General features: G+C 44.8%; 1 protein-coding gene across 4 annotated transcripts in view; it reads left to right on the top strand.

Annotated features, from left to right (window-relative positions):
• Window positions 1-22,848, top strand: part of ALA2 (aminophospholipid ATPase 2) — a 127,508-nt gene that overhangs the window by 19,069 nt on the left and 85,591 nt on the right. For all 4 annotated transcript variants that reach the window (XM_087390376.1, XM_087390379.1, XM_087390375.1 and 1 more), the window contains 5 exons: window positions 12,887-12,979; window positions 13,131-13,305; window positions 21,303-21,469; window positions 21,675-21,779; window positions 22,579-22,676. In XM_087390376.1, the coding sequence (XP_087246502.1) occupies window positions 12,887-12,979; window positions 13,131-13,305; window positions 21,303-21,469; window positions 21,675-21,779; window positions 22,579-22,676 (638 nt within the window). The remainder of the gene's footprint in view (window positions 1-12,886; window positions 12,980-13,130; window positions 13,306-21,302; window positions 21,470-21,674; window positions 21,780-22,578; window positions 22,677-22,848) is intronic.

Raw genomic sequence — 22,848 nt, 5'->3', positions numbered from 1 at the left:
GATGGAGTCCTAGTGATGGTCAGTATGCGTGGTATCCTAGCTTTTGCCGTGTGAGTGTCGGACAAGTGCCACTGACACATCCGTCAGCCGTGCCTCTGGTTTGGTGAACATGGAGGGAAGATCTCCAAGCCTGATTTGTGCATTGACAGGCTGACAGGTTTGTTATATCTCTCTCTCCGGGCCTCGGCTAAGCCATCTCCTTGGGTTGTTGCTATATAACTGGAAAAACTTAGTGATCATACTCTGGGTGAAATCTAGCTGAGCATCCTGATCTCATCTGTGTGCCTTGAGGAGCTGGTCTTTGTGTCATACAGCCTCATGAATGAAAGTCGCCAAATGTCTTTGATCTAGGTGAGACGAGGGTGGGCTGGGATCCGAAATCATCCCTTAAAAGACAATGGTAGTGACCTCGGATCTCATAGAGTCTTCGGATACCGATGGGTCTATGAGACTGAGAAACGTGAAAGAAAGAAAGAAATATTAATATTAACGTCCTCGGGAGGCCTCACGGGCCTATGGGACAAAACACACACCAAAGAGATAAACACCAAATATTAGTTATATCTTGGGATTTTGTATAGTACTCACAAAGTTATTATAGCTTAACTATGTGAAAATCCACACTTTTCGAGAATGCAAATGTGTGCAACGCATGCAAAATTTGAATGCCGATTGGCCCTCCAATCGGGAAGAGCGCCCTCGTGAGAGTACTTGTTTCTATTTCGACCTACATGCAAGGTGGGAGAGAGATGACGGATGAATGCAATGTGGTAGAGAGAATGCGACGTGAGATTCACAATGAAAGGGTGATACCCTTTCATTAATGTCCCTTGAGATCACTCAAGTTCCATCTTCCCACTTACACCTACCCTTAGCCTATGACCCATGCATCTACCATTCAATGCACCTTAATGCACCCTTCCCTTCCTATTGCCCCTAGGACTTAGACACGTCGTGTGTGCACATTTTTATTAATAAAATAAGTATCACATGTCCAAATTCGATGCCGTCTGAAGCAGTGGCTCTAGCTCGACTAGTCCTATCTACTCAGATGATCCACCGCCATAACAAATCGGTCGGTGTCCATCATAAATACAAATACATGATACACCATTGGCGTATAACATAATAATAATGTTTTAATGTCTACTAATCACAGATTAGTGATTTCTCTTGTCATGACACTCCCTCCTGCTTGAATGGGCAGAAGTCCTCTTCTGGATCCTCTCTTGTCTCTTTCTCTTGCGTACGCTTCTCTTTTACTTCTGCATTTGCATCTCCTTTTCATAATCTGCAAATAATCTTCTCCTGGTAGTACACAATCTCTTCTGAATGCGAACTTAAATCTCATCTTCAAGTTCTGGTTCCTCTTGATGTTGAATATTCAAAATGCAGAAGTACCACTGCAGTGCCTCTTCAGTATCTCTTCATGCTCAGAATCCTGTTATGAATACTTAGCTGCTGAAATCTCTTTACAGTAACCTGCTCAATAAGCTTAAACACATTCTCAACAAATTGTATTAAAACGATTCTCTCACCCAAATGTTTTCATTGAACTAGGTAGACCTTGGCTATGGATGATTTTGCGATGGAGAGCTACTTAGTCTATAGAAACTATAGACCTTCAATCTCTTTTTCCAACTCTTCTATTTCAGCCCTATTTATCTTATCCGACGCTCTACATGGAGGAGAAAAATATTTATTCTCTGTCCATACTCTACAATGAATATGCCTACTCTCTATTCAGTTCACACATCCATACACCAGTGTTGGTTGAATGGATAGCATTTACTCTTGGTTCTATGTTCATCGTAGAGTCTTGGGATGAGGAGGTAGAAGCCTCACCCTCCTGCTTGGATGCTTTGCCTTTCCCTTTTACAGAATTGGTTTTGACAATTTTGGCTAATAGAGTAGGACATTTATGCCATGGATGCCCTGGCTTATGTTTCTTACATCCGAAACATTTTCCCTCCTTAATTAGCTTTTTCTTCTCATCGTCAGTCATGGAAGGAAATGGTATCCATCCAAGACGTGATTGGCTGTTAACATTTTGTACAATAACTTTCTCATTTCCTTTGTTGAAGGGTTTACGTGGATTCAATTTCCTCTCGGCTATTTCAGCCAGCTTAGTGAGGTCCTTAAGCGTGGTCGGGTTAAACATTTCAACCTCGTACCTTACTTTTGGGCATAAAGCTGCTAAATACTTCTTAATGTACCTTTTGAAGTTCAGAGGGCTCCCATCCACCGATGCCCAATGGGTGGACAGAGCTACATTTCAGGAGTGTCCTGAAATCCTGGATGCTTATGAGGAAGCATTTCAGTTGCGGACAACCGAATGAAAGACGAAGGGAATGTCATCCTGCTTCAACATGTATCCACTTGCTTGGTACTATTTCTTTTTGTTTTTAAATAGTATGCTTATTAAGAAATGAAATGTTTGGGACTAGGTCTAGCATTTGAGGGTGGACCCCCTTGCTTAGGGTTATGGGCATTAGTGACCCACAAGAGTGATGGCCTCTCTTTGAGAGGAACATCTGGAAACCACACCCCACCTGAGTACCCAAACATGGGACTAATCAAATGCACAGATTGCATACCGACCTAGGAACCATTCAAGAGAATGTTCCCTGAGCTTTGGGTGTGGGCCTGGCAGCATGCCAAGAGTAATGGAGATACAAGATAAGACGACAAACAAATGAGCTCAGTATGGCTCAATTATGACCTTAGAGTACGTCAATAGATAGTCTAAGCTGTTAGGAACGCGTGGGTGCGATCAGAATTGAATTCTGACAACTTTGAAATTTTAGGGTTTTTGGGAGTGACACGTGGCAGTGGCAGGGCATGCAGGCCAAGTGTTTGGCCCCAAATCTGATAGATTTGGGGCAGGTTGTGGGCTGTCCTCTTTGGGACTGCAGCCCACCAAAAATCTGGGACAAGTGTCCACCTTCCACTCTAGGCGCCCGGGGGGGGGGGGGGGGGGGGCTGAGCCTATAAAAGAAGGCCTTTCCCCTTCATTCCTCACATGAAAAATTCGTCACTTTTCTTCTCCCTCCTTTTGGATGATGCAGCAGAACCTCTCTAGCTCCTTGGGTGCAGCCAGCTTCTCCTCAGGCCATTCTCTCACCTCAGCAGCACTTTCTCTCTCTACAACAACACATTCTCTCTCTACAATTCCAGCCCCTCCTCTCCAGAAATCTGCCACCTCTCAGCTCTTCTGGAACAGCAGCAGCATCCTCTCTCCTTCTCCTAGCTTGGAGCAGCCACAGCCCCTTTCTCTCTCCTGCTGCAGTCTTTCTCTCTCTACTGCAGAATTTGTCTCTCTACTGTTCCAGCCCATTTCCTTTGCAGAAATCTGCCTTTCTGTGCACCTCTGGAACAGCAGCAGCTCCTCTCTTACATCCCCTCCCTTGGGATCAGCATTGGCACTCTCTCTCTACAGCTATCACTCCATAAAAACTTTCTCTCTCTAGCCTACAGGCTCTTTTTCTAAGCTGTTCTCATTCCAGCCCCATTTCCACACTCTCCTCACCCAAGGTAGCTTTAGAGGCATCAAGGACTTCATCTACAAAAGGGTCAAGTCACGAAGGGAGCTTGTATTGTCAAGTTTATCTCATTTACAGCACTATTTCATGTTGTTTCTACTATCTTTCTAGAAACTAGTGCTTGTCTCTAATGTTGGATGTAAGTGGTGATTGTTGCAGGCTTCTTCCTTGTGGATTGGGCAAGCCAAGAGTTGAAACCTGAGCTTGAAGTCCTCCTTTTTGTTGTCTACCTTGCACATATGCTCTTGAGTCTTGTATCTAGGTCCTAGGTTTTCACTGAGTTCATCAGTTTGGAAGGTGCATTGCACCTTGGTCTTGTATCTCCATTTTCAAGAATAAAGTGAGCTTGGATAAGGGGGGGGAGGGGGGCCGTCTTGGCCCCTCAATCATATTGCATTTTTCAATGATGTCACTCTGTGTTTAAGCTGTATAAGTCTTAATTCCAGCTTAATTGCAAACTCTTAAGTTCAAGTATATGTGTTTGGCAACTCGCAATCATCTCATTCAAACGCCTCTGCAAAATCCGTTGTCTGAATTGATAGAAAGCACCGAGTAGTTTACATTCTCCTATCTTCCTCACTCTTTTCCAGTAACTCTAGAGAGAGTTTCCAAAATTTGGCTGTAAAATCTGCATTACTCTCATTATTGAACTGCCTATTGTTGAAGCTTCACCTAGCTCGGCTAACTGTAGGACTAAATGTCGTTCAAGTGGAAAGTCCACGACAAGTGCCTTCCCTTTCATTTCCTTGGAAAACTTGGCCACCACTTATCTTTGCTATTTTCAGTTAATGTCCTTTTTCTAGAGTGGGCCCTTCTTGAGACCCTCTGTTGGACCTTGAGACTGGGTAACTAATTGGCCTTAACTGAGGTTGGAAAAATGAAAGGTTAGGTTCTCTTCATGCCTCGGTGGCATGAAAGTGGCTTTCAGTTGCTCCACGCCCATTCATGAATAGGCTCTTTTCTTGTTTGTGACAAGGACCACCACATTAGAGCATCCTTTTGCATATGCAATGTGGCAAGAGCAAGCTTCTCTTGCTCGGTCTTATCTTGATGGGCAAAGTATAGCTCAAAATGACGAATCCAATTGAGGATTTTGTTAGCGTCCCTTGCCCCATCATATTTGGGAAACTCAATCCTCTCTCGTGGTTGGAATTGGGACCTCTTAGAAGGGGTACTCAACTCTTCATCCCCAAAGTTTAAAGTCCTCTTAGTCCCTAATCTTGTCATAATGGACTGCTCAATCATATTGCTAAGCTAGAAAATCAGCTTATCAACAGGAGTCTCCTCTCTTCCTCTTGCACTTGGATTATAATCCATGTGTACTGGGCTTTGAGTTGAAGGCGTGAACTCATCACCTTGTTCTTGGCTGGTCTCATTTCTTCTTTCATTACGAAAGGAGAACTCCCTATCAAGAGGTTCTTGAAGGAGAGACTGCTGTAAATTTATTTGTGGGTTATCATACTCAAGGTGTGTATAACTCTCACCTTATCCATTCTCTTCAAGAGGGGGTGAAGGTGTTCTTTCTCTCTCTCTCTCCTTGGGGTAATGGAGGAAAAGGAATAAGTTCATTGTTATATGTCCCTTCCCCTTCCATTCTTTCCTTTTAGTAATACAAGAAAGAAAATGTCTGGCTGTAATTTTAAAAAAAAGAGGTTTATTTTACAGCAAAAGTCAAGTGTTGTAGAGTTGGTGGTACTTATCCGACTCCCGCTTCGTTTGTGTTGAGAAGATACTTAAAATGACCTCCTTTCCCTTCTCTTTCAAGCTTTTCTTCTTGTATTTTTGCTGTAAACTGATACGCTCCGTTTGGGCTACTTGTTTTGAGTGGACTGGAGCTCTAGATACCGTTATAGGGGGTACTTGATGGGTGGATCACCCCCTTAAATCTTATCCCGATCCGACTTTCCGTTGGGGAGAACGGGGGATCCCTTTTCCTCACGGTTTAAGGCTTTTAAGGGTACATTCACTTTTTGGGGGGGGGGGGGGGGGCGGGGCGCAAATTCACCCCGTGAAGACACCCTGTTCACCGTTCAAGACCAGAAATTTTCAGAAAAATCCCTTGTCTCAGAACCTCGGAGATCGGTCAGTCGTGATTCTTCTCCGCAACTTCTCTTGCGAATTCCGTCGTCCGCAACTGTCGCCCTCTTCTCGTCCTGCTCGTGGATCGTCACCGCTCTGATACCAAATGTGAAAATCCACACTTTTCGAGAATGCAAATGTGTGCAATGCATGCATAATTTGAATGCCGATTGGCCCTCCAATGGGGAAGAGCGCCCTCGTGAGAGTACTTGTTTCTATTTCGACCTACATGCAAGGTGGGAGAGAGATGACGGATGAATGCAATGTGGTAGAGAGAATGTAACGTGAGATTCACAATGAAAGGGTGATACCCTTTCATTAATGTCCCTTGAGATCACTCAAGTTCCATCTTCCCATTTACACCTATCCTTAGCCTATGACCCATGCACCTACCATTCAATGCACCTTAATGCACCCTTCCCTTCCTATTGCCCCTAGGACCTAGACACATGTGTGCACATTTTTATTAATAAAATAAGTATCACATGTCCAAATTCGATGCCGTCTGAAGCAGTGGCTCCAGCTCGACTAGTCCTATCTACTCAGATGATCCACCGCCATAACAAATCGGTCGGTGTCCATCATAAATACAAATACATGATACACCATTGGCGTATAACATAATAATAATGTTTTAATGTCTACGAATCACAGATTAGTGATTTCTCTTGTCATGACAAACTACAGTCTACTACAGAAGCTGATCGGTCTGCATTACATCAGTTTAAGACTTAGGGTCTTTGGGTGAGTTGAAATCTCTGAGTATTGCTTTTCCATCCCTATAAACAGCCCATTTTCCTTCCTTTCAAGCATCCTTCATTTTAGTCAATTCAGTGGCCTTCAGTTTGAGCTGAGTGGGGGTGAGCTCTTCCGCTATCCATACTTTAGTAACTTTCAACTTTTTGGTTTGCTTGAGAATCCTGCTTCTTTTCATCTTGTCCTGGAACATACTTTGGCTTGTATCCCCTCTTTCAAAACAGTTTTACATCTTCAGCTTCCCACTCTATTCATGGGATTCTTTCCATGATATTTTCCAGTTTTTCTTTTTGACTTCCTTCGAACCAGCCCTCTGATAGCCCCCCTATGTGTATGAATCGTGCATTAACCACCCTGTTTTCCTGTTCTTGTACTTCTTCATATACATCCGATGCGTTGATTTTAGTGTCCAATGTTGTTGTAATTTCTTGTTTCACTCACTGGAGCTGAGTTGTAACCAAGTCCTAGATTGTAGTCACCATCGGTACTGCTGTGTTGCATATCTGCAATAGTTCATGAATGATTTCCTGCTTGCCTTGTCTGTCCCAAGCACTTGTTTTCCTCTCTAGAGCTGCAAGTTTGAGCTTAAGCTCACGGATTTCCTGCTGTAGATAGTAAATATGCTCTTGTGGATCTATCATGCTCACCATTCTCTTATTCTGTAGATAATTCTTGGCAAACGGGGAACGTGTCTTTACAAACACGTAAGAGGGGGGCGAAGGGGGAGCTACAATGGAGGAGTATGAGGCTTTTGTCGGGGTAGAGGTAAAAATCTTGAACTTGCGCGTATTAATCCCTAGGGTTGGGTTGGGGGCTCAGCCTAAACCCTAGAGCTACGTCCCTCTTTGCTGAAGCTCTATGCAACCCTAAATAGTGGCTAGGGTTAGGATGACAAAGACACCACTGACGGCGGCCGTACGGCGAGCTATATGGAGACCTGTTGAATGGTTTGTACTGTGACCTGTACGAAAAGAGAGGCGGCTTGTACGGAAAGAGAGACGGCTTGTACGAAAAGAGAGGCGACTCGAACAATCTCTATGGAGAGCTAGCGGGAGGGTAGACCTATATAGAGCGAGAGAGAGAGAGAGAAAGAAAGAAAGAAAGAAAGTTTATTAAAGTCTTCGGGAGACCGTGAAGGTCTATGAGACTAAAGATAACTGATACAATGAGCATAACGGTGGTGGTCTCAAAACGGGCCAACCAACCGTTTCTACAAAAAAGAGGTTATGAGAGAGAGAGAGAGAGAGAGAGAGAGAGAGAGAGAGAGAGAGAGAGAGGGAGGGAGGGAGGGTTTATTGAAGTCTTCGGAAGCCTGATGGGTCTATGAGACGATGAAAACCTGGTACAAATAAGCTGTGGGGGTGGAGCTACTAAGTGAGCATCCACGCCAATGTAGAATGCAGAATGCAAAAATGCAAAATGATAGCACTAAGTACAATGCAAGTGGTCGACTACAGATCAACATCATCATCATCGCCATCAAGAAATCAGGGTGGATGAGGCAGCAATGGAGGCATGAAATCGGCGATAAAGTGCTGTCGGCTGCTCACGGGTGTGGCTCTGTGACATCTCCTAGTCATAGCTATGTGTCTAACAAGGGCCACAGTAACCCTTGTCGGTCGGGCTCCAATTCTGAACAGAGAGGGGATGTCTCCAAGTGTGATCTGCGCGTCAACCCTTTGTCTGAGTTGTCGGGTCACTGGCTCTGGATCGAGATCATGTCGAAGCCTCGTCTCGCGGGTGTCCATGTGATCTGGCAGAAAGAACTCCGTGATACAGCTCTAAGAAGGATCTGCTAAGGAATAAGTCTGTGCGTGTGTGCGTGATCAAAGTATCCTCTCGCGATGCCTGACTACCTCATGGATGAAGCTTGCCAAACATTTTTGGTCTGGGTAGGAGAGGAAGCGGGACAAAACCCCAAAACTATTTCTGAAGAAGCAGTAGAAATGCCCTCGGATCTCATAGTAAATAGGGCACTTGAAGATGAAGTGCTCTTTCGTCTCAACCTCCTGCATGTCACATAATGTGCATATGCACCTCTCCCTGGGTATGCCCTTTGCTCTGCCACTCTCAATATGAAGTCTATGTGAAGAGACCTGGATTGAGTCGTGGGGAAAGATCTAATGGCGGCGTCCTGTACCACTGAGGCAAGGGTGTCCGAGGCATGGGTGAGATCTCCATCATCTCCAAGTAGCAAGACTGGAAGCTTCTGGGTTAAATGGCTTACATAGATGGGGTCAAGGGCACTGTCAAAATGGATCTGGACCCAAGTGGATGTGGGATGGGCCCTCCCTGTGACTTGCATAACAATAGATAAACGAAAGGCTAGGTATGAGTGATCAGCCCCGAGTGTGGGGGGGGAGGGGGGCGGCACCACAAAGTCATGTATCCGTGAGACGAATGCTAGGGGACCCACTGTCCACTGTTCTCGTCCCCCCACCATGTGGGAAACACTTGAGCCTGCTAGATGACGGCCATCTCTGGAGACCATTATATATGATCAGATCATGAACTGCCCCCAACTCAAGTAGGTGTTGCCCATACCCTGTCACCTGTGCTGCGTCTGCTGAGTGTCTCACTATCCCAAGCTCTGTTGCATCTAGTTCCGGCACCATGAGAGAATCAGATGCAAAATCCAGTAGGCCTACTTGTGTATCTCTTGTACGTGCATTGAAGTCACCTAGAAGAAGGACATCACCCTGCTTGGAGAACTCTATGATGTCATCATGAGACGGATCTCATAGTATACAAAGAGAGAGATTAAAGTCCGTGCGAGAACCTTTAATATCTATGGGACTGGTGATCTATATTAACAAATAATGATCTTTTACAATCTAGTGAAAGACAGTATCACAACCTCGCTATGTTTTGAGTACTGTTGAGCTCTAGTCAGATACCATGTTGTGGCGTTCCAAGATTTCTTTTAAGTAGCTTCCTAGCTTTTTGGCTGGCTGCCCCAACAGATTTTTCAGGTTGCTTCTGCTGTCCCCTTAGTTTTCTTTGATGTGTGCATAGGCTTGAGAGAGAGAGATTCTTATTCTATGGTCTACACCCATCATTGGCAACCTTGTGGGTGACTGTCATGAATTGAAACTGCACTATTTGTTATGTTTTCAGAGGATGAGTTTGGGCATGTTCCTGCATTCATCTAACTCTAGATCGTAGGCCTTTGGGCATCTTTATGATCAAGATGTCTAACAAGCCCATCTTTAAGCCTAGATCAGAAATAGCTCAGTCCTTTAAATGTGATTGTCAAAAGACATTTAAAGCTTCCAAAAATCAGCACTTGGTAAATATATGCTAACCGTAGTTTAAGTATTCCAATCGTGTAGTTAGCTTGCTGGTACAATGTTCTGCTCCTGACAGAGTTATTGGATTTCCATGTTCGAAGCATTGATATTTTGATAACCAATATTGATTTTCCAGAGGGTCTGAATGCACAATAGCTCCACAATGTATTCTTTCTGATCCTTATGTAATTGACTCAACAGTCACCTTTTAACGTATGTTTTTAAAACCTCTACGAGATCTTACATTAGAAACCAACTTTAGTAGTATTATTTAACAGGGTACAGCATTATGTGCTCTTTAATAGGCCTTTGCCTCCTTATTCCATTTTTTTTACTTGATATGTTCTTAGTTGGCATCAGTGCTTATCATGAGACAACTCACATTATAAGGAAGCGTTTAAAGTTTAAGTGGTGATACCGAAGTTGAGCTAGTTGCGGAAAGGAGTCGTCCAATTTTATGTCAATGTGGTCTCAAATAAATGTATGCACTAGCACATGCAGATCATCCCGTCGCTGTTTTGTTTTCCATTGCACACAAGTTACTCTTAGATGCCAAATGCTGTGTAGCTCAGTAAAAAAAGTAAAAATGTAACTTCTCTAAAGATTCAAAGTGATATCTGTGAGGCTTCAAAATTTTAAAGGGTCTAAACTTTGAGATGAACACTGGCATATCCTCCACGGTTTTAAAATACAAAATCTTTTATGAGATAAGTCTTAAATGAAACAGAAATACATAGAAGATATTATTTGACATACCAACCGTTTTTCATTATCTATAAAAGCAATTCCATAAAGAAACTACTAGAGCAAAAAGCTTGCCACCACCGAACAATCATGCCTTGCCTCTTGCTTAGCAAAAATGTCATATGCTTTTTCTTCTCTCTAATTTTCTTTAATTCAGTTCACATTAGTAGAACACTTTATCGCAGCATACCATATGTATCGCACAATAATAGTTTTGTTATCTACAATTAAGCTAGGATTGGCATCTACTCAAGCAAGCTATGAGGATACAAGACCTCTAAGTAATTGTATTTCTTATTTCATACATATATAGGATATATGTCTTCTTATCCGTATTAATGTACATAATCATGCTTATTTAATTATAGCAAACTCTTAGCTCACATAATCATGCGCATTTAATTATAACAAACTCTTAGCTCACCTAGATTATCCTAGATTCCATATAGGCTATCATATTTTATTCTTTTTTTCATGCTATTTTAATTTGATATATCACTCTTCTTTAAATTCAATTGTTCCCTTCCATCGCCATACCATTCTTTCTTGTCTCTATATGAGTATTTCAATAAGAGTAAGAAAAATGAAAATATAGAAAAACAAAAATATGGGAATAGATACGTATCTCCTTTGTCCTTTCAAATCTTTGCTTGCTTGGTTGAGCCCCAATCAACTTTCTTTTGCTTCTTGTTCAATCGTCGGTCTGATAACTTTGTGGTTCAAAAGAGATTCCTTGCTGAGCCTCTCTTTCATAGCGACCTCATCATATGCAACTTAAGAAAAGCAATTAAGTAAAGCAAAGAAGAAAGATAAAAGATGTATCTAGAGATGCTTTGGGTATCTCGTCACAACGCTTGTATGCTTGATTGTGTCTACTAAGCTGACAAGAGAAATTGTCGATCGTTATCGAAGCAATTACATGCATATAGTGCATCTGTTTGTTCTTGTTTCATCCGCAGCTCTCGATTCTTAATTTAGTCTTATTGCTTTCTTCCAAATTAAATAGCCATGGTATTTTCCTTAGGAGAGGGACATCCGGGTTGCAATTTTCATACGACTTACATTCTTGAAATCACATCATGATGCTACTATTACTCTAAATATCACTAATTCTATAAGAATATGAATCTTTACTGTTCTCATGCCCTAAGGTTAAATCATCTTTGGTCTCTCTCTGGTCATGGTGGTTCATCTTTCTATCCAAAGACTGCTTCTACCAATTCATTGACAACAAGCACTGAAAAGAAACAACCATAAATTTCTTACCTGAAGTCAGAATATATTGATCCAACCACTCAAAAGAACCGGCTCATACCCTTTGAATAAGCCAACGTGGGCCGTTTTTGTCAATCGCACTTGTAGCGTTGATTTTCAAAGCATCTTTGATAACTTTTGCATACAAACTCAAAACCTAGCAATCAAGTAGTCCATCAGAAAGAACATTCTGAGAACGACTATGTCATTAGATTATAGAAACTCATGTCGCTTGCCTCCCCAGTCAGGCTAGAGCGTAGCCAGACTCTGAAACCACTGTTACGGAAACTGAACTCAAACATGCTGACAAATTCAAGATTTACCCAAACCATAGAAACCAAGAACAAGAAAACAAGTGGGAAAGAGAAGAGAAAGAGAGAGTGACACTGCATGGGGTCCAATCTGCCCCCCTTAGATGGTGGCTCTTGCTTCCCATCTAGAGTATTTATAATTGTAATTCCAAAAAGCAAAGAGCGAATAATAGTACATCCAAAAGCATCCCTTGTCCACAATTAGAGGGATTGCTCAACATAGCTCTACAAGCTTAAAATATCACAATGCTTAATATGCCCTCATCTATAATTAATAAAATAAATTAGCCCACGGCCTAAAATTCATTACTTTACAATATGGCCCATGGTCTTTGATAGCCATTAGATACTTTGATCAATCCAAATCACCTTCACCATCTCCGTTCCTCGTTATCCAACTCATCATCTGTACTTAAGTCGTCAATTGTTACAATCAATTGATGAATCATCACATCAACTAATCCCAACACAATTGTACGCTTGATATACAGACATCAAAATACACACCTTGCAACCAATTGCAATAACACCAGTAATATTAGCGACATTAGTATTAACATGGAATCACCCACAATACTAACCATCTAGCTTGGCAAAACACAGGTAGTTAGGCGTCCCCAACTAAACCTCACAAAGGATGGACCCCTGCCGCGTCCGGTGTGCTCCTATGGAATACTTTGCCATAGTCACATTTGACTAAAATAAAATAATTTCCATAGCAAGAAATATTGGAAATACAATTCCGTAATAGTTCAGTAGGTGTTTCAGTTGAATGGTGAGGTGGGATGCAGTGGTCTGCTTTCATGTGTTAGAAGTATTCATGTCATCCGTAAAGGTCAGAGTTTTAGCTAGAGTATATTGTTTGAAAGAGCCGTGCCTCTCATATGTTTGCTTATTACATATCATGCAGACTGCAGCCATGGATGGAGAGACAGATCTCAAGACAAGAGTTGTGCCACCCCCGTGCCTGGGCTTAATGAGTGATCTTCTCCATAAAATAAAGGTTGACTTTGAATGAAAAGATTCAATATCTGGGCAGTTTCAAACATGTTTGCCTATTAAAAAAGGCAGAATTTTCATAATGCTATTCTGGTCTTCCTTATGGAACCAGCAGGCAGACTTTGAAGTGACTTTTCTGCGTTTCTTGTGTCCAGGGTCTGGTTGAATGTGCTGGTCCAGACAATGATATAAGAAGATTTGATGGAAACATTCGATTATTTCCTCCGTTCATTGACAATGACATGTCCCCTCTCACCATTAACAATACTTTACTGCAAAGTTGTTATCTGAGAAACACAGAATGGGCTTGTGGTGTTGCAGTCTATACAGGTATCTTCATTGAAGCCATTAGATCAAATTGTTTTAAAGTGTTTTAAGTGAGGGAGTTGCATGCAATAGTGTAGAATTAAACAAATCCTGGACAGGAAATAACTGATTTTGTTTGTCAGTCCACAATGATCAGTTGCAATGTTTGTCATTGTATACGCCACTTATGTCTCTCAGCTCAAGGGTGGTTTCGTGACTAACAACTCTACGAGGTGAAGGAAAATGTACAAAGGCAGGCACAAGAGGGTGTGAGGGGCATAGTCTAAAGTAGATGTTTGCACATCAAATTCTGTGGAAGGCCAGAAAGGCAGTGATAGTACTATAAATATGCACATTTATTCTATGTAGATGATAACACTGAAGTGTTACAGAAATGGAAAAATTATAAGGCTGCTGAGTTGCAGCAATTTTGTGCAAAGATTCTTAAATTGGGCAGGGGGACATCAGCTTTGTTGGTCTGTATCATGTTCAACTCACTCAACTTAACAAAGGCAGACAGGGGTGACCACAGTCGTGACACTGGAGCAATGATGTAGAGGATTATTCTGATATGACTATGTAGCATTTAGATTTTTGCTATTGCATTGGTGTTGATGCTCAGTTAGTTAGCTCCACCCTTTCAGCTGGCTTGTATCAGGTTTCTCACAGTCTCATAGACCCATTGGTGTTCTGAAGACTTCAATAGACTTTCTTTCTTTCTTTCTTTCTTTCATGCATGAGGGGTTCCTAATGGAGTTGACATATTATGGGATCAAGTGTGTACCTACAAAACCATTTTGGGTAGTTCTGTTATGGCTTAACTGGCTGGGACAAATGATGGAGATAAACATCAGGGAATGGGCTGAAGAACTTTAGTAAATAGGCAAGGACAAGTCACACGGTACCACAAATATTCTGGTACCTTGTTGTGTCCTCATGGGATAGAGATGGTGGCAGGGAAACAGCCTATATTGGCCCTTCGTTGACTTCAAAAAGCCTGTCCTCACCATCTAGACACATCACTTGAGCTAATGCATATATGGTGATTATAGATAATGGTGTTGGAGCTTGAAAAAATACTCGTTTGACACACTTGTCACCCCAAATTGGATCTTTAAAATTGAGATTTTGTAGGGAAGGGCCTCTCTTGGAATGAGTTGGAACAGATTAAAAAATAATGTTTGACCAGGTTTTTGGGGTTTAGAGACTGGTGGAAAAACAAACGAGGATTTGCAAAACCACAGCATAATCCATTTGCCTTTTGGATAGTTGAATACACGGACAAGGTGCATGCATGCTAGCTGACACACTTGCTTGCCCTGCTTTTGAAGCCAATCTCAAAAAACTGATATTCAAGAGCAAAGTCCTACAACCAAGGCGAATGAAAGCCATGAAATATTGGTTTTAGAGATGAGATATGGAGCCCCTCTTAAGATCTTTTCCTTGTATGGGAACGCCGTAGAAGATTGCTTGGACCATTATTGTTTGGAGTGGTGGGGGAGGTGTATTCATCAAAATAACTATTTGATACTATATACACAACATACAGATTCATCATGTAAGGCTAGCTTCTTTGCCAAATGAGGAAGGTTGAGAATATCTTCTGGAGCAATCTCATGGTAGTATAGCAACCTCCACTAGATCTGCTCTCACATTAGAGATTATATTTTTTTACCGTTGTAATACTGTTTTTAGTCCCATAGGCCATATTTGGCCTCCCCTCCATTGAAGCAAATCTTACCACCATTGCACCATCACTAACACTAGTGCACACAAGTCACATATAAACCAAATAAAAATCTCCTTCAAGTACATTTCCAATACAGACAGTGGGGTGAGGTTTGAAGCCTCTCCTTGTGGAAATGGCTCAAGGGCTTTCTATGCTAGACAATTTTTTTTTTTTCAAAGAAAGGAACCTTCTATTAATACTTGAAAGATTTCATACAAGACAACAGCCCCGAAGGTGCTGAGTATGAAAAAACTGAAAAAGGTTGAAAGAAAAACCGGCCTGTAAATTCCTCGCGGAGTGAAGATGTAGAAAACACTTGCAGGCCAAGCCTTGCAGAAACGAGCACACCTCTCAATAGTCGCCCTGGAGCCTGGAGTCCCACGCTCCTAGGTGGACCATAGAGTGTAAATGATATCCTGCCAGATGGCAACCAAGGTAGCTGAGGGTGGAACCAAGTGCTCTCCCATCACAAGACTGCAATGAGCCACCCAAATGTTCCAAGCTGTGATGTTGGCTACCACCTCCCAAACACCGTCTTCCCTAGTAGTAGGAGGAGCCAAGGCATCGGGGGGGCTGCCTCGTGGAGTGCAATCCTCTGAATGCTTTGACCCTGTATCCGGTAGGCTGGGGAGATCTCATTAATCTGAAACGCGTGTCCTCCCTCTGTCAACCAAGCCACCATCCCCCAGGTGTAGTCTCTGTGAAGACTCTGGATATGTGTCATGATCCTGAGGGCTCTCATCCAGATCCTTGCTGCGCTTCGACAGCTCCATAGGCAGTGTGGGATAGTCTCGAGGACACCATCTGAGCAGCAATGGCACTGCCCCTCCACTCGCATCTGCTCCAACCACGGGCCAATGGGCAAGCCTCCGTGCCAGAAGAAGTATGAAATCTTCCTCGGCTGCAAGCTGGACCACAACCGCGTCCAAAATCTAGAGCGAACATCCTGGGGCACTCTCTGGGTCACCCAGTGTCTCTCCCTCGAGGGAGTCCATCTGAAGTCTCCTGCCAATCCGTGTGGTGCAGGAAAAGAAAGGCACCTCATCTATCGTCTCAGCCAGGCCGCCCTTGGAGGGCCAGAACTACTTCCCCGGGTCCCACTGGACCTCCCTCAGGGGTCGACCCTCCCATAGCTAGAGGCGCCATCTAGAGGCGTCTTGCTCTGAGATACTTGGAGGATCAATGTGCCATTCCTTCCCCAAGCGTTCTACCACTCTGATCATCTACCAGTGTATCCCATCAAGACTCCCATCCATCTCAAGGTCACTCCCAGTGAGGGGCTGAAGTAGGCCTCCAGGTCCTACACGGAAGAAGCTGGGGTGCGTGCTGTCGCGCTGCATCAAAATCCTCAAGGGAACACCAGTACGGGAAAACTGCCCCAACCATCTATTGTCTCTCCAAATGTGAAGTCCTTCCCACCAGGACTCAGGAATGGCTAAGTCGATCTCGCCCATCCGCTGCTGTGCCCCTCTCAGATGTGGTAGGGCATCAAGCCTCGCCTCTGCCTCCATAAGGTAGTCTGCTCTAGCGACCAAAAGACCCTGCCGGACCACTGTCCCACTGTGCCCAACCAATGTGAGTCCGCTGCCCAAGCATACGTCCCTCTTGATCTTTGACCTTTGGGTGCCACATAACGGGCTGACACTCGAACTCCTCTCTGCATTTGGGCGGAGCACGAATGAGACCCCCTGTGAGTCTTTGCCAAACCCTGTCTAGACTCCTCATCAGGGGGGAGCCCTTCCCGGTAAGGGGGGCCTCTGAGAAGATCCATCTATGTGAAGGCTGCCACTGTCCCCTACTGCGTGGGGTGTTCCTCATAAGCCCTCTTTGTAAGAGGAGCTTCCAAGGCTCGGCACCTGGGGTGAGGCCACGAACCACCAACTTGCCAGAAGGGCCCTGCTCTGCATCTCCGGATCAATGATACCCAAGCCTCCCAGTGCCTGCAGCATGATCATCGTCTGCCAAGCTACTCGGGCCCTAGTGTTTCTCGTGCCGTCTGAACCTGCCCAGAGAAAGCTCCATACCAACCGTTGAAGCTGCCCAATGCATCCTCTGTGAAAGCATCAATAGGAGGCAGTATACCAGGTAGTGGCAAGAAGGACCTAGTTTGCCACTAAGGCGCGACCTGCGAGTGAGAGTTTGGCCGAGCTCCAATAGAGAAGCTTGCTCCGAACACTCTCAAGGACCAGGGCAATCTGTTGCTTTGTTGTAATGTCAATACCCACTTGGCATCCGAGGTATCTCGCCGTCTGGCCCCGTGGTATCCATCTGAAACCAAAGTCACTCCCCCACTCACGGATCTCCTGTGTCTCCTCAAAGCCCGTGAAGAAGCCTATGGATTGTGTCTAGTTGATCCGTGCCCCCGAGGCATAGCCAAGGCACCTCTGACTCTCTCTAGACTCGCCGTGGTGCCCTCAACATACAAGGCCGTGTCATCTGCAAACTCCGAGTCAAGGTGCTCCTCCTCTTGTCTGATTGGGAGCCTCAACCCTGTGAGACCCGCCACCTGTGATCTCAAATAGTAGCCCAGAGCCTCCGCTACAAACAAGAAGAGGAAGGGAGCTAGTGGGCAGCCCTGGCGAACCAAGTGAGAGAGAGGAAAGGCCTCGCCTATGTGTCCTCCGATAATCATATGACTAGAGCTCCTTGCGTATAGCGCTAAAACTCCACTGACCCATCTGTTTGAGAAGCCTAATCTCCTCATAGTGCCCACCAAGAAAGACCACTCCACCCTGTCATAGGCCTTCTCAAAATCCAAGAGAAGGATGGCCAGTGGCTGTGACTCCTCCCTGGACCAATCCACAGCCTCCCAGAACGTGAAGATGTTGTCCAGGATGCTGCGCTCTTGGACAAACTTAGTCTGCGTGTCATGAATGATGTCAGTAAGATGAGGCCGTAACCGCAAACTCAAGACCTTCGCCGAGATCTTGTATGCAGTATCAAGCAGAGTGATCGGCCTCCACTGTCGGATATCTGACCTATCTCTCCCTTTCGGGATCAAATAGATCCACCCCCTGCACAAGGACTGAGGGAGAAGGCTTGTGTCGAAAATCTCCTGGCAAGCTAAACGGAAAGGGGTGGAGATAATCTCCCAGAGGTTCCGGAAGAAGGCCGGAGTCAAGCCATCCTCCCCTGGGCACTTCTGGGTCGGGAGAGCCTTGAGGGATTCCCAGAGCTCCTCATTTGTGAAAGGCTCCTCAAGTCTGCTGCATAAGTCCCGCGATACTAGCTCTCGGGCCACAAGACCAGTTGGGGTCATCCTCTCTGTCTGAAAGAGCTGGCTATAAAATCCGATGGTCATGTCAAGAATCTTCTGCGGGTCAATGTGCATGATGCCCTGCGAGTCCCGAAGACACTATAGTTGTGTGCCGGTCAATCGGGGCCCAGTGATTTGAAAGAACTGCTTCGTCATCCTGTTCTCCTATTGTACCCATCGAGCCCGGGAGGAATGGTAGGAGAACTCAGCCCGCCGTAGCTCCGTGTCCTGAAGCTCGAGACGAGCGCTCTCCAATCTGTCACTAAGCCATTGAGAACTGAGTCCTGCTCCCTGAGCCTCTTGATGGAGGCGAGGTCTCTCCTCAAAGCCCGCTTGCGCTCTTGAAGGGTCCTCCTCAAAGCCCGCTTGCGCTCTTGAAGGGTCCTCCTCAAAGCCCGCTTGCGCTCTTGAAGGGTCCTCCTCCGCCTAAGGGCATGAGCCTGCAGCTCCACTCTGCTCCTTTGAATCACATCTGCCACCCATGCAGCCCAGCCCTCACTCGGTGCCATCTCTGAGTGCTCCCAGATCTCTGCCATAACCTGCTGAATCTCCTCATCCTGCAAAAGGTCCTTTTGAATGCGGACCCCTTGCTGGGGGAGACCTCGGCGGGGCTGATCCAAGTGAAGTACCATTGGAGAGTGGTCGGACATCGTGGTACCTGCCAGAATCCTGGTAGAACCGCCTCTGTGTAAGGCCCAGTCCCCAACATAGAAGCAATCTAATCTCTCGAGCAATCCATCGTGTCTCCTCTGTCCAAAGGAGAAGAGAAGGTTGCTAGGAGTCCTGTTGAACTCTGGCTCTCTCCACGGGTCTCTGCCCACTGATCATGAAAATGAATTGCTCCCAGGTACTACGCTCTGCTGCTGGCATCTCTAAGAACGAGGCGCTGCCTTGCTTGTCTTCCCCAAACTCTAGGTTGTTAAAGTCCCCTCCAACTATCCAGGAGTCAACATCCGGAAGACACTCTGACAGCCTCCTCCAAAATGTCGGGCGGTGCTGTCTACACGCTGGGGCATACACGTTCAGGATTCCAATCTTGGACTCTCCCATCCGAGCTCCCATCCAAATTGCCCGTTCTGGAGTGAGCTCGCCTTGATCGTAGACCTCTGAAGCCAAAGTCTGTGAGACTGAGATGCAGACCCCTCCGCTCCGTCCTACTGCGGGAGACCACTCCTCTGGACCTCTCCTCGAGAGAAGGTGATGGCATCGTCTAATATCTGCTGCTGAAAACATGTGCTCCTGAATCATAAGGATGTCCAATACCCGCTCTACCACTGTCCTCTGCAACTCTTGCCGGAGCATTAGGTACTGCGGCTGACTACAAACACGGTCATGGAGCCCGTGTACGTTCCAGCTCACTATGGTCCAGCTCATGAGGACAGGGCAGTTGGGAACAAGGCTCTCCTATGAGTGGGTGCCTGTCCTAGAAAGACTGCCTTGTGTGATTTTGCTGGGGGTTTGGAGGACGAGTAGTCAGTGTCTGTGCGGGGTCGTACTAGGGTGGATACCGGCTCAATAGTGATCTTCCGTGCCCACTTCATCATGAAGGAGGCTTCCACCCCAAACAACTCCGCACACGTTTGGAGGGGCCAGAAGTGTGCTTGCTCCACCTTTGCCTCCATCGGCAATCTGATAACTCCTGTCGCCAAACCACACATTGGCTCCTCGCGCGTGAAGCTCAGCTGAAAGTTTACCTCCGTGCCATGGGCGTACCAAAGATCTAGTCCTTGTGGTCCCATCCAGTCGTCTATCATGAGCATAATCTGATTACCCAAAATAGCATCAAACACCTCTGGGGACCTCTTCTCCAACCCTGTGGAGGCGAACGAAAATCTCCAAACGGGGTGTGTCTGAGATCCCACTGCACTGATCAAACCCCCCTTTCGGGGCTGAAGGACCATGAACGTGACCTCCAATGGTAGAGGGTACGAGTCCGGGATCTCCAAATAGTTCTAGGGTCCTAATCTCTAAAAGTCCCGCGGTAAGGGACGCCCAGGATGGAAGTTGGGAGCTGCTGGCCGGGAAGACGAGCCTCATCCCTTAGGATCCCTCTTTGAGCGGACCTGCCGCTACGATGAGGAAGCAGAAGGGGGCGTCGTATTTCCCTTGCCTGACGGCAGGGGTGTCGAAGCGGAAGAAGCTGCAACTGAAGTGGAGAGGGGGGCGGCGGGAGAGTTAGAGGTAGGGACGCGGGGGACGGAGGGCGGGGGGTGGGAGGTGAGAGTGACTATAGAAGGGGGGACTGAGGGGGGGGGGAGGGGGCAGGGGGAACCTTGGAGGGGGAGGGGGAAGTGAAGAGGAGGAGGGGGAGGGGGGGGGGGGGGGAGGAGGAGTAAAAAGGGCGACAAATTGAGATGGGTGATGGCTGGTTATTTTGTCACAAAGTGAGGCCTTGACTCCTTGTAAGGAAAACTGTAATTGCAATACCATAGAATTTGCCAACAGCCAAAACATGATTGAGTATAAGAAAATAATGTAGCACAACACGGAGTACTTGGTTGAGTGTAATGTCCCCCCTTTAGATGGTCGATGTTCCTTTCTAGCTAGAGTATAGTTTCTTCAAAGAGAGGTCAGTCTGTTTCAAAGATATTGTTATTTTTAAATATATTTTCTATATGCATTGAGGATTGTCCCAGGTTTATGGTATTTATACTAAGGTCGTTAAGTTGATGAATTTTCACTTTTGATAGCTCTCACAGCCCAAGGTCATAAGCCTAAGTATTCACCATTAGTATTTGTAGTTGACCATACTTAGGTTAATCCTATTGTGTGTCCAACCCTTGCTGTGCTTATCTAGTTTTTATGAACTACGGAATTAACCCAATGTCAATATTATGTAGCCCTGATTCATATGACATTTTGGTCCCTAAAAGTGTGGACGATCAGCTCTTCATCACAAACACAGATACTTAGTTGTGTAGTGATGCATGAAGGTATAGTATTTGTTTTTGTGTACAGGTCAGATCTTTTGCTGGACTTGCACTGTTGTTGAAAGCGATGCAGTTTGAAGCTTGGATGTGTGTACTTTGTGTGTAGGGAATGAGACAAAGTTGGGAATGAGCAAAGGATTGCCAGAGCCAAAACTCACAGCTGTGGACGGAATGATTGATAAATTGACGGGTGCTATATTTTTGTTCCAATTGGTAGTTGTTTTAATACTGGGTGTAGCAGGGAACATGTGGAAAGCATTTGAAGCACAAAAGGTAGGCTATCAGCATGCTTAAGATGCTGTATTATGTTATAGTTCTTGCAGACAAATTTAAAGGACATGCAGTTTAATTTTTGTGAATGTTTTCTGATAATGATAGATAGCGTGATTAATCTGAATACATAATGTAGTTGATAGGTTTTTGTGATGTGCAGTTTGACCACTGGTTGTTGTCTTGTTCTTAATGGTGTGTGGTGTAGAAATGGTACGTGAGCTATCCTCGGAAGGCTCCCTGGTTTGAGTTCCTTGTAATTCCTTTGCGGTTTGAACTCCTTTGTTCAATTATGATACCGATATCTATAAAGGTAATATTGAACTTGCCATCTTCAAAAGGGGTTACTTCTAAGCATTTGTGTCAGTATATCTTGACTGTTGTAAAAACCTAAGCAGATATCTCTAGCTCATCACTCAAGCCCAGACACCATGTTAGAAGAACAGTGACCTTGCATCAATTACCAACAAATCATCTAATATGGAATATAATGTCCAAGATACCAACACCACGTATCTCGCTTCACAAATGGTTAGAGAAAACTTTCAGCTCTGGGAAGAGCATAAACAGATGTACAGCCATGTTATAGATATGTAGATTAAGTACAAAACTGGCCTGTTATGTAGCCGACACCTGCAGCACACATCTGCTCAGGTTTGGTACCAAGATGGATCCGTATGCTGCGCCCTTTGCTGTAGAGGAGCCCCACTGCTCACATATGTGTTGGTCTGCACGCTGGATGCTCTTAGCTGAACTTGGCTTGCAGACACCTTTATGTAGGGGTGAAGCCCTCCAAAACTGGCAGACCAATGTAGGGCTAGGTCAACCAGATTAGGACCGACTCTGTTCCTAGTGAAAAAACTTTTTTGAGAAAAGTGTAGTAGTGGCATGTTCTGTTGCCTTGCATTATTAATGCAATAAATGCATGTGATAGGTGTATTTGGAGTTTCTGTAACAACAAAATCCAAAGCAAAATGTTTAATTAGAGCGACCAGAGCCCAGAAAAGCTAATTTATTTTGTTTGAAACTGCTCAGTTGTCTGGCTATGTGGGCTCTAGAGAGTGCAATAGGTGGGAATGTGTCTAATCTACCTTTGATATCTGAATCTGCAGGTGTCTCTTGACCTTGTTAAAGGGTTGTATGCAAAATTTATTGATTGGGATATCCATATGTATGATGAGAAGACGGGCACGCCTGCAGTAGCTACAAAGTATGAAACTGTCATCCATGCTTTCACAGTCTAAAACTATCTTTCCCTTTCCATGTATCCAACGACCATCCAATTTCTTTTGTTTTACAACAGTTGTATCCCTTTTAACTTCTAATCTTCTCGTTTTATTATCCTACATTTGTTCTTTGAGGTCTCTCCTGTTACGGATTGT

The sequence above is a fragment of the Dipteris shenzhenensis genome, chromosome 19, assembly GCF_047967505.1.
Source record: "Dipteris shenzhenensis isolate YYH24624 ecotype China chromosome 19, Dip_SZ_1.0, whole genome shotgun sequence".
In the NCBI taxonomy this organism is placed as follows: domain Eukaryota; kingdom Viridiplantae; phylum Streptophyta; class Polypodiopsida; order Gleicheniales; family Dipteridaceae; genus Dipteris; species Dipteris shenzhenensis.
The sequence above is the reverse complement of the archived record's forward strand: the minus strand, read 5'-3'. Positions and strand labels throughout refer to the sequence as shown.